Source organism: Carex rostrata, chromosome 1, assembly GCF_964058835.1.
Source record: "Carex rostrata chromosome 1, lpCarRost1.2, whole genome shotgun sequence".
Lineage (NCBI taxonomy): Eukaryota > Viridiplantae > Streptophyta > Magnoliopsida > Poales > Cyperaceae > Carex > Carex rostrata.
In genome coordinates, this window is record NC_135918.1 from 477,755 (window position 1) to 490,408 (window position 12,654).

The window sequence follows — 12,654 nt, forward strand, 5'->3', positions numbered from 1 at the left end:
AGTGGTCAAAGAAATAATAAAAATTGAATATATAAAATAACTTATAATAAAATGTTCATTTCTTTGACCACTTGACCGTGTAGCAAATAAACTCGAAACTTTCAAAATTTTGCATATATATGCATCACTCATGAAGTACATGGATTTCAACGGTTTGGATTTGACATTTTACGTCGATCCGATATACTTTTGGAGTTATGCTCACCAAACTTTCTTGGTGAGCATGTCACACGCTAGCTTTACTCTATAATAAGGTATTCTTATATCAAATGTATAGATGAGTGTTTACGCATGACTTCTCTTTGAATTTGTAATTTAAAAGAAAGTCAAAGCATCGTGATACCCTGTTTTTTTGGGAACTCGTATTCGTATCCTTTTTGAAATGGACCAATGGAGAGCTTTGAAAGCCAGAAAATCAAGTTTTACATGTACATCGATCCTTGTATTATTAAATTTGTTGTGTGCATGCCTGATGCCTGTACTAAAATCTTCATTACATTAATGATTAATGGAAGGAAGGAAATTTGCATGTGCCATCCTATTCCTAGCTAGTTGTTGGGTCGTACATTGTTTCTTCTACTAGTATTTCAATTACAAATTTGTATCTCGATCTGGCATATGCATATATAATTGATAATTTACCTGTAATTTCATCAGCTCGATCTCGTCATTACATACGTTCGTTGCAGTTGCACTTGCACTTGTAAGAATGAGGTGATTTTTCGTGGACTTCCTTGTAACAAAATACAAGTACAGGTCGAATTCATCCATTTTCATCCAAGTTTTCAATTTGTATTGAATACGAATTTGCTTATATATGTATCTCATTAAATTTTAATGAACTGACATTTAATTAATTTATACAAGAATTTGGCGCGAATCTTATTAATTAACCGACAGTCCTAAATATAATAATACAAATTAAGGTGCTTATTTAGAAATTATAATGCTCTTTCATCAACTTTTATTGGACACATGGCATTATGGCAAGATAGGAGATCAGATGGGAGGTACCTGGTTAGGTAGCGGGGACCTCGAAGAAGTTGTGTTTCTTATTCTTTCCATTTAAGAAAAACGTGATTCATTTCTCTCTTAAAATAATAAAGAATTGAAGGTAACACGTGGCATGCAACCAGTAGATAAGACATGATAAGTTTGGAGTTAGTGCCGTCATTGCCAGTGGGACACATCGACGCGTTGCCACGTGTTGTTCATATTGGTCACAATGGGACAGTGGGTCAACATTTTACTCTTTGCTTTTATACTCACAAAAATTGCCGTTAGTATTTGAATTTTTTTTTTCATTTTTTTGCAAACAAGCTCAAATAAAATTGCCGTTAGTATTTGAATTTTTATTTTTCATTTTTTTGCAAACAAGCTCAAATATATAAAAAAAAATATATAAATATAAATATTTTGTTATGAATTTATGAAATAATAATGTTGATGACATTATTATTTTGTATGTGGAAATTAATAATATATGCTAATTGCTCAAGGACAATTCATTTATTTCCAAGAATATATAATGCAAGAATTCATGCATGTATCATGGGTCCATGGCCCCCTCAAAAAACAAAAGGGAATAATTTGCAAGAGTCGTCTAGTTTGGTGAAAAAGAAATGAGGCGCATTCGATGAATGTCGGGGGAAAAAAAAAAGGAGAGATCCATCTTTCATGAATTATTTATTTTGGAAAACCTAGAAGATAACTTATTTGTCTTATTTCTAAGTGGAAAATCTAGAAGATAACCTATTTGTCCCATTTCTAAGTGGAAAAATAGCGGCAACCAAACATTGACAAATTCAAACTTTAATTATCAATGGACGTACAATATTAAATTTCACCAGAAAAAAAAACTAACAACACAAAGAATACTATAAAGAACGGGATTCGGTGTTCTTCAAATTCCTCCTCTTTCTCTGCTATTCTCTCTATCTCTCTCCTCCTCTCTCTCTCCCACATAATTCTCTTTCTCTCTCTCCTCTTTTTTGAAGAGAGATAGACAGAAAAGAAGAGCATGAAGTTATTTTCTTGCTAGAAAAGCAGTGGATACATATCCATATTATAGGGGTCGAGCTCGAGGTTAAAAGTGACATATTGGAGATTTTGTATGAGCACACACTAGCATACATCCATATTTAATATGCATGAAGCCATGAACATATTATCATTTATATTTTAAAATAAGTTAAATGTGCTAATTATTAAAATTTTGTTATAAAATGGCATACCATATATACAGACACGCATACCATGCACCGCATATAATATGTTCAGACAGTAAACCGTATAAACAAACAGCGTATGCGGTTACATTCTGGATTTGTGAGTCACTTTCAATTATCGGCGGGATTTTGAAGTTTCTCTAGGTGAAGTGATATTTTATAATTGTCTTTATTTTTGAACGAGAACAAGATTTATCTCTGAATTTAATTTACGGTTCAGTAAAAGAAAATTGTAATAAAACAAGTTAGTTCAAACTAATTTGTGGAAAGAAAAAAAAATCATAGTTCGGTCCACTACTCCGTTCAAAATAATCACTGATTCGTAAAAGAGGTCCGCTATTCTGCTCTAATTTGCTAGGAAGAAAAAAATTAACTTGCATCGCCAAATAGAAAAAAAAGTCAATTTGTGTTGCCTTCTCTCATTTCACCCAAACTGGCCCTCTATCCTAACTCTTCTCGTTTTCCTTTTCTGACATCGACTCTTTTCTTTCTCCGATTTCCGCGACTATTTTCCTTCTTTGTATTGTCGGTGGCTACTGCTAGTATTAAAAAGGTATTTTCGATAATTTGGTGAAAACAAATTAAGAAATAGCATGGGAGTCAATAGTTGAATGATTATTTTGTTACTTTTATTGAGAAAGATTTGCGCGTTTAATGATTTTCATAATGAAATAATTATGTAAAAATTTCAAAATATAAAGACCTGTAGTGGCAGACTTGATTTACCGTCATCGACTTGACTAATTAGGTATTACTATATTTATTTATTCATTTTACATATAAAAAATTTTATTTGTTGCAACTTTTAATATTATAGACGGAATTTGTATCTTTGTCAGTATCTTGTGCCTACCTTTAACTGAAATTCTAGATCCGCATTTGCTTTCAACCTTAAATCATTGGTGACATACGTTCAATGATAAATTTGTGTTTTGAAAAAGAGTTTTGCAAGTCTAAAATTCACAATTTGAATATAATACAAGTATATTTCACAAATGGTCCGTTATTTTGTAATGTAAATAATGTCACAATATTAATATTTCTTTGAAATAAATAAATAAACCATAAATTTTATTGAGTAAAACTAGGATGTTCTTAAGTTCATCAAATTCCGTTGTGAACTCAACTCTAAAACTTATTGAATTAGCTTCAAACAACAAATATGAACCGTTGAAACCCAATCTACCTTACGAGTGATGCATCTACATGCGAAACTTTTAAACTTCGAATTAATTTAGTCAATCGATCAAAATTAGAAGGTTTATAAATCTCCATTCTTATATTATGCACGTAGTTGTCCTGATCCTCCAACGGCTGAGATTGAAAGATAAATTTTCAAATTAAATATCAACCCTCCAATCACATAATCTGTCTTCTTTTGATTCTATACATCTATTTTATGTGTAGAAGTTTAAATTTAGTTAAAAACATGCTCGACACACAGACTACTACATGGTTTATCACATTAAAATTGAATAAATTCTTAGCAATTCGTTTCCTTATTTTTCCAATTAAATTATTTCCTTGTTTCTCCATTTCCTCCATTTCATTTCCCTGCCATTTATAAAAACTAATTAATCTGCGTATGCCACATTTCATTTCCTTGTTTTTACAATAATCAATTGTCATTAATATGTGTAGACTAATTTATATAGAAAGTTTTTTAAATGCCGAAAAATTAACTCACATAATAAACAAATATTTCAAAATACAATCCAATGTCTTTTATGAAATAATTATTAATACCACAATTTATCTAGAGAATAATAATTATAATGAATAAAAAAAATTAATAATAAGAATATCACAAGGTATTCTTTATGTGAAGTTATACAGAGGAGAGTTTCAATATAACAAACTTAATGTACAATTTGTGTTAAAAAAAATTCAAAATAAACAAAAAGTGAATTTTGCTACAAAATGTCATAACATTATAGAGAATTTTTTATTTTTAGAAATTATTATTAAATAATATAAGAATATAGATTTCGTACATTAATTTTTTTATGGCATAACAGGCACTGAGTGGGTAACTCGGATTTATTTTGAAATTGAGTTAGTAATTTGGGTTCAAAGTTTAAGTCGGAACCACTAATTCAGCTTCAAAGTTTTAATTCAAATCACTAACTCAGAGCCTTCTAGACCTTTAAAAATCTGACGTACTCAATCAATTTTCTTATATTATTTAATAATAATTTTTAAAATTCAAAATTCTCCCAAAATTTTTGTGCTATAAAATGGTCAAAGTTTTCTTTTTCATTTATATTTGAAAATTTATAACTCAAATTGCACAAGCATCTCTTCTATATAAATTACTTTTTTTTCATAAAAAAAATATCTTATGGTAATTTGTTATAAATTTATTTTACTTGTGGTATCATAATATAAGAATGGAGATTTCATAAAGAAAAACTCGATTTTTATGTTTTTTATTTTTGTTGACCACGTGAGTCAATTTTTCTATAGTTAGAAATATTAATGACATACCAAGTAATTAATTATTGTGAAAACTATCATTGAGAGGTCCAAAACGTGGCAGACCGGGATTGGTTAGTTTTCATATATGGCAGGAAAATTCTGCCCACCGGTGGGCAGAGGATTTGATTCCTTCATTTCTCCTCTTCCTCTATAGTTTTGACAATGAAAATGAAAACAATCATATTTTTCTGTATTTTGTTTAGGGCTATTGTATTTCTGTGAATAGATAAATATCAGATCTTGTGTTGACAAAAACAATAGTTCTTTCTGATCTGAAGAGAAAATAAATAATATCTAGAACTTTCGTGTACAGAAATGATATGTAGAGAAATTTATATTGTTAAAATAATTTTCATGAAGAATATATATGTAGAGAAAATTCTTATTTGAATCATTTAATTATATATTTTTTAAATTTGTTTCTTCACATATCATCTCCTCTAAATCATTTAATGACCTATCTCGCTTGTGGAGAAAATTAGATATTAAATCACAATGATATTTAAAAAAAAATCATGTTATATTTGATCTTTTTTTTCATTTGTTGTTGTTTATTTTATTGTTATTTATTATTTGAATTTTTGTTATTTTCAATTTGTCTTTTATTTTCATTTAATTTTTTTTATTTTGTGTGAATGCATGTCAAATAAAAAGTCTCTTCATATTCTATTAAATATTATAATATGTCTCTGTTGCAACGCACGGGCACTATACTAGTTAATTGTAATGCATTTATTTTTTTGAATTTTTTTTCACTTTGACTCTATTAAAAAAAAATCCAAAATTTAAAATTTTCGTATGTAGACGCATCACTTGTAAGGTATATGAGTTTTAATGGTTCGGATTCATCATTTATAACCAATTAGACTAGTATCATACCCGTGCGTTGCAACGGCGACATATTATAAGAAACAAATATATCAATGAAAATAATAATTATCTAAAAATTAAAACACATGTTAATAGAAAATTTATATGATTATATATTTTTAATTAACTTGAATCGTGATCTCTGATAACAATTTGATGATGTGATTATTCTTTATTTTTAAGTACCAATGATATCAAATAATAGCTCGATTCGAATCTAATATCAAATATCAACATATAATATGATATCAAATAATAGCTTGATTCGAATATAATATCAAATATCATACAACAATTCAATATCAACATATAATATGATATCAAAAAACATAAATAAAAAGTGTTATCGTTTGTATGTATAGGATACACACACACACACATATTATAAGAAAAATATATATTCACACACATGTTCCAATTTATATTCTTCTTTGTTTCAAATTTAGAATACACACACACACATTGATATATTATATATTGGAAATATATTCTAAATTGCCCACACTAATATGTATAGAAACAAAAAAAGAAAAATAAGGAAATTAAAAAAAAAAAAAATTTCATTGTGATTCGTATAGAAACGAAGAAGTAAGGAAACAATAAATAAGAAAATGGAAGGTGGAGTCTTCTCAATTGAAGAGGAAAAAAATATGGAAATAAAGAATAAGGAAACAAATAAATATATAGCTATATTTCAGAATTTATTCATTTTAAATTGTAACGTATCGTGTGGCAGCACATGTGGTTGGTATGTTTTTAACTAAATTTAGACTTCTATACATAAAAAAGATGCATTTAATCAAAAGAAGACAAATTATGTAATTGGAGAGCTGAGATCAAATCCGAAGTTTCATCTCTCAATCGTAGCCGTTGGCGGATCGGACACCCAACGTGCATAATAATAGAATGGAGATAGGTTTTAGAGTTGAATTCACCAAATGGATTGGTGAACTTAAGAACACCTAGTTCTACTCAATTTTATTAATAGTACTGAATAAATAGTATATTGTAAGTATAATTCAACAAATCAGTAATAATTGGAAAATTCTCAAAAAAAAAAAAAAAAGAAGAAGAAGAATAACGATATAATAATTAATTGACAAATTATTTTCTCACAAAATGATTTAAGAAATCTTATTACTATGAATATAAACAGATACCGTTCATGCATTGAAAATTTGATATCATTTGAGAGAACGGCTAAAAGGCAAGATTCTTCCTGAATTATATGCGTTTTGAAAAACAAATACCGGAAACTGTCAAGTTTGTTTTTACTTTTTGAGTGAAAAGCAAAACCTTTTCCCCAAATAGAAGTATGGGCTTTGGACCTACTTGACTTCCCTTTTAGATAAAATTGCGGCTTTGGGTTTCGTTCATACCTGTTTAATTGAATTCCAGCTGTAAATATTCCTCTTGGCTCTTAGTCTTATGGCACCGCGGGGGCGGGGTAAAACTGTAAAAGGCTAACTCCGTCGCAATATGGTATTATATATGGTGCCGACTGCCGACAGAATGTTTCTCTAATAACTTTGCATTGCAAACTTGTTAATATATTAATAAAAATAATTAAATAACAGAACTCTACTAACTGCAGGATACATAAAACTTTTTACTAGGAACCAAACCAGACAATGTTCCGACATAAAGCATCGAATTCGGATTGGATTCCGTATCATCTAATCTATACCCCAACACTTCAACAGTATAAAATAAAAATAAAATAAAATGATCAACCATTGATGCAATTACGTGGATAGATAACTTTTTTCTAGAAATAGATAAGTTTGATATTCATAATGAAAGGTTCGTATACTATTAATATACTATCAAACTTAATGCATTTTTTTTTTTTTGTAAGACTCATGGAAGTATTACGAACACAATTAAATAAACATTTGCAAGCTCTTTTTCTCTGAATTTTTACGGACAGAGAGAACTAACACTTATTGTCCACATTAACTATTCACTGCTATGGAAAATAACTTGAGGTGGGGAATGCTGATGGTAGGGGTGCAAACGGATTGGATCGGATAGTGGTAAAACCATAGCCGTATTAATTTTTCGCAAATGGATACGGATCGGATATCTGTTTTTTAATACTATTATTTATTAAAAATATATATATAAGTATTGTTAGAAATTATAAAAAAATACATAATATTTATATAATATTTATGTACTATTAAGATACTTAAAAAAAATTAAGCACGGATATTTAGATATCGTATATCGGCATCTAATTTTTGAATACGGATACAGACAATATCCGATCCCTTTGCACCCCTAGCTGATGGTGATTTGAGTGGAGATTTATCCCAAAATTTCATACATTGCAGTATTGAACGGTAATATTATAGTAGTCAGTAGATAAACAATTCAGATTACTAAATTTAATCTCTCCTAATATAATTTAGCGCCACACTCGCACAGTCGCACTGAGGCTTTCACAAGTTAAGAGGGAATAAAAATTCTTGTTTTGGGCTGGGCCTAAAAACGACCGGCCTTTCTACGTAATCCATTACACACAAATGCAACTGCCAGAAAAATAATTAGATCGTCTGAACAAAATAAGGAGTATGGATTGGACACATCCCCTCCAGAATAATTGACTTAAATTTGAAACTAAGACAATTGGGTTAAATTGAAAAACTAAAACATGTTCTTCTATATCTTCTCAGCAAGTTGAATAACTGAGATGTAGATTCACACAAATGGTCCATTTCTCCAATCTCATAGGTACCTTGTCAACATTACAAAAAAAAAAAAAAAAATCAACACAGCTCTTAGATCTTACAAGGAACTATCGTCTTCCCCTTTTGGCAGTAGGAGGAAGTTTCTCAGAGGGCCCACAAGGAAGTTTTGTGCTGGTTTCTTTCTCTATTCGTCTCTTCAATTCTCTTAGGATTCGAATTTGCCCCAGTTTTTCAGGAGAAAGTTTTTCCCAATATATCCCTGCATCCAAATCATCACAACCAAATTATGTATTTTATATTATATAGTGACCAGTTAATGCCCATACATTTCTATAGATGGCCAGTTAATACCTGGTCAGATGTCTTTACATTAAAAAAAAAAAAAAAAAAAGACAAGGAAACAAAACAAGTAAACAGACCATCAATAATATAAATCTGAAAGTAGTTTGGGCAGTAAAGAAAATCAAAAGCATTTTGATGAATTCTTAGTAGTAGAAGAAAACTTGACCAACCTTGTGGTTTGGGTATAGCAGTATTTGTAAAAATTACTTGGGTAGGAGTGCAAACTATATCAACTGGTACATCATGAACTAGCAACTTCTCGACAGGAATATCATCCACCAATTGTATGTCATGCACTAAAAAATGAGAAAATTAAATATTAAAAAGAAGCTAGTATAAAAGTGCCTATAAGATTATTTATTAAGGAATAAATAGTCAATCATTCCCCGACCCTTCAGGTAAATAGCAATTTAGGATTTTAGTCTTTTGAAGAAGACAAACAGCGGGGTTATTTCATATCGGGTTGCAGTATTGGCAGATCAAGATCAGTTTCTCATCTCCATCATGGAGGATCGTTCATATTTGGTCTCAATCTGGTATTGAGTCAAGGCCAGGTCAGTTTGTCCCAAGAAAATCAATTTGGAATTGTGATTGATTTTTCTTCTGATCAGATTGGATTTCTTCATGGCAAATATCTTTCAAGGATTGAGGGAGAGAGGAAAGAGTGGAGCCGACCGGAGCCGAGAGTGCGGTATCGTCGGAGCTCAAAGAGTAGAGTCTCTACCCACATCTTGATTGGAGCGCGGCGGTGAGCACATCCAATTGTCGGAGCGCAGCGGCTGTAGGACAAAAGGGGATCCGGTCGTGGAGAGAGATGGGATTAAGGTAATATGGTGATTAAGAGGGTAGATAAGTAGATATAGAATATTAGAGTAGTTTAGATGAATCTATGAGAAGAAATGAGTAGATCTAGAAATGAGGTTAATTTGACTCGTTGTAAATACGTTTTTTATTAATAAAATCATTAGTAGGCATGTAAAACCACTAACTTAAAAATAAAAATAAAAATAAAATAAATAAAATAAAACCAGGATTAGATGATGGTTAGAACTCAAGGAGGAAAATTACCAGTTGTCACCACCATGGTAGAATCACTGATAGCACCCATATAGCGCAACATTCCATACTCTAGCTCAGCAAAACCCTAAGAAGAACTCTAGGTCAATCAACCATTTTATAGCAGAAAAGCATGGAAAAATACGGAATATTGTCAATCCTTATACAATCTATATCGTCCTTCCGTTGTTCTTTTGGTGTTATACCAGGGAGATCTGATGTTATCTGGCATGGTAGCGTTGATGGTTTAACCATTTATCTGATTTTTCTTTCTTACAATTTATTTTCAAAGTATAATTGCCAAATAGAGAATATTAGGTATTTAAATATGTGCCATTGAGTAATATTTGACAAAGAGGTCAAATTTGCAATACTGAGGGTAATTGAGTGAGGGCTTGATCTAAAAGTTTGGGATCACCAGTTCACGATGAGTCCAAATCTGCTGAAATCCCAGCTCCGATTTCAGGTTCCCGAAATACCTCCTCTCTCTTCAAAGTTTGAAGAGAGAGAAAGAGGAGAGAGGAGAGACAGGCAGAGAGGAGGTATTTCAGGAACCTGAAATCGGAGCTGAAATTTCAGCTGATCCCAATTCGTTCACGATACACATGCCAACTGTAATAATCTATCCAGACAATACCTCACCCTTCCCTAGACGGGCGCCAGTATTTGGGTCAACAGCCACTGACCCGATAACAAGTAGATCCACTATTATTTTATCATCCAAATCAAAAGGTTTTCCATATTTGGCTTCACCAACTGAAGTGCATGCCTCGAGAACTGATCCAGCTGGTAATAAGTGAGGTACCAAAACAGAAAAGAACCCAGTTCTCAGTCGTGGTTGTGGAGTTAACAGCATCTTTCCACCTAAAAGCAAGAAAGAGGAATTAGTTTACCATAAAAAAAGTTAAAGGTCCACTTTGTTTGATAAAATCATGAATATACAATTTGAAACATGGATGCAGAAGAATGGTAATCTTAAATATGAAGGTCCAGCACAGTCCCATACCTCAGCTTTAAGCTAAGCAGTGCAGTGGTGCGGTGTGCGGTTATGTTTAGCCTAATTCAGTCATTAAGAAGATTTGAAGGAATTCTGAGGTCCTGTTGGACAGGTACTGTAGGCGGAAAGCACGGGTGTTGGACATGACTTGTATAGTTCTATTGTAAAAATCAAATTCACATGTGTGACCTAGTTTGTACTTTATACCACCAAGCAAAATGAAATAGCATCTCAACTCCAATCACTATGTTTAGCCACTAGTTTGCTGTTATTTTCTTCGAGGCAATTTATTGTCTGTGTTAAAATAAAAAATAAAAAAAGGAGTAACCAACCAGTTAGTGTTAAAAATCGAACTTGCTTCTGAGGTGAATCTGGATTAACTTTCACACATTTTGCCTTCTCAAACACCTCCAGTTTTCCTAACTGTAGAAAAAGAAGAATGTATCCATATGAGCAATGGTCAGTGATCACAACTGAAAACTACTGGAGAGCTTACAATAAATGAAGAAATATTTATGATACACGTGAAAGGAATTTTATAGCGTTAATTATTCTGTTGCCGGAAGTTTTATCTTTCTTTTGATTTCTTGAGGTAAGAAAAGAAAAAGATAAAGTTTTATCTTTCTTTTGATTTCTTAGAGGTAAGAAAATAAAAAGATAAAGTTTTATCTTTCTTTTGATTTCTTAGAGGTAAGAAAAGAAAAAGATCAGTTGCTTTCGTTGAGAGTCGAACTCAAGACCTCCCGCTTACTAAACGGGTGCTCTAACCAACTGAGCTACGAAAGCTCACATGCCCCGAAGTTGTATCCAGTTATAGAGCAAAATCATACCGCATCAGCAGCAGAGACAGCTCCTTCGAAGTTGGGGATACGGTGGTGCACAGGTCGGGGGTTACGAGCAATTCCCTCTGCCTCCATCATGTCCCACACTCTCTTCCTTATCCTCCACTTCCACTGCTGCTCTCCTCCACTACTTGTACTTGTCCCCACAACTGCTGCCTCCGCTGCCATTGTATTGCGCGCCTTCTCGTCGAGGCGGAGCCGCTGGGACTCGAACTGTACCGGGTCGAATTCTTTATTTGGGTTTCGGTTCTGGTCGGAACAGTGAAGGGGACGCACAGAAGTAAGGCGGGGAGGGAGAGGGGAAGCGGTGTGAATTGGGAGGGGAAAGAGGGGAGAGTGAGGAGAGAGAGTGCGGAGGAGGTTGGAACAGGGAAACATGCTGATGCAGGGGAGGACCAAATTTTACGCGAAAACCAGCCTTCCCTCGCCAATCCTCAATAGCTGAGCCCAAACACCGCTCTTGATCTTCAGACTTCAGTCTTCCCTTAAATCGATTCAGCAATGGATAGTCATTTGAGAGTAGAAATAAATAGGTGTTAAGCTAATCAAGTTATTTGATGTTAACTTTAAAATATATCGAAATAGTTTTAAACAATAAATTCAAAGTCTTAAAATTTATTTATGCACGACTGATATATTTAAATGTCAAAATTATAATTTTTTTTTATTTAATTTAATATAAAGTAAAGCAATAAAAAAATATTAGTTTTTAATAAGTTCATTTTTTATTATTTTCTTACTGTACTTATTTATTCTAATTTATTTAAAAATTATAAATTCGATATGTAAACACATTATTTATCAAGTATATTAGTTTGAACGGTTTGAATTCGCGTTTTATAAATTAGTCTGATAAATTTTGAAATTAAACTCTCAACAAACTCGGTGAACTTAAAAATAACCTAGTTCTACTCGTTATTTGAAAACTATTTAGATCGAATTACCGAGAAAAACTACATCATTATTATTTTTCAAAATGCCCAATTATTTTGGACTATATAATGCACTAATAGGACCTCTCAATTATATGAATCGGTTAGAAACTTACAAAAGAAGCTGAGTCTGTAAAAATGTAAATTTGTTATGTTTCAAGAAACGGTAGTCAGCTATTGAGAATGATGTATTGTTGAGAGATATATATATATATA

General features: G+C 31.8%; 1 protein-coding gene and 1 non-coding gene across 3 annotated transcripts; both read right to left on the reverse strand.

Moving 5' to 3' along the window:
• Positions 1–8,207: 8,207 nt before the first annotated feature.
• Positions 8,208–11,991, reverse strand: COG0212 (NagB/RpiA/CoA transferase-like superfamily protein). Of its 2 annotated transcripts, XM_078298562.1 has the most exons (6): positions 11,495–11,991; positions 10,997–11,087; positions 10,305–10,531; positions 9,680–9,755; positions 8,782–8,907; positions 8,208–8,528 (listed from the first exon to the last, which is right to left on the reverse strand). In XM_078298562.1, the coding sequence occupies exons 1-6, from the start codon at positions 11,882–11,884 to the stop codon at positions 8,377–8,379; spliced, it is 1,062 nt and encodes a 353-aa protein (XP_078154688.1). In that variant the 5' UTR covers positions 11,885–11,991; the 3' UTR covers positions 8,208–8,376. The 2 variants fall into 2 exon arrangements, with proteins under 2 accessions (XP_078154688.1, XP_078154672.1); XM_078298546.1 differs by lacking the exon at positions 8,208–8,528 and having other exon boundaries at positions 8,549–8,907.
• Positions 11,377–11,450, reverse strand: TRNAT-AGU (transfer RNA threonine (anticodon AGU)). Its single transcript has one exon. It is a non-coding gene; the product is annotated as a tRNA-Thr (tRNA).
• Positions 11,992–12,654: the final 663 nt, after the last annotated feature.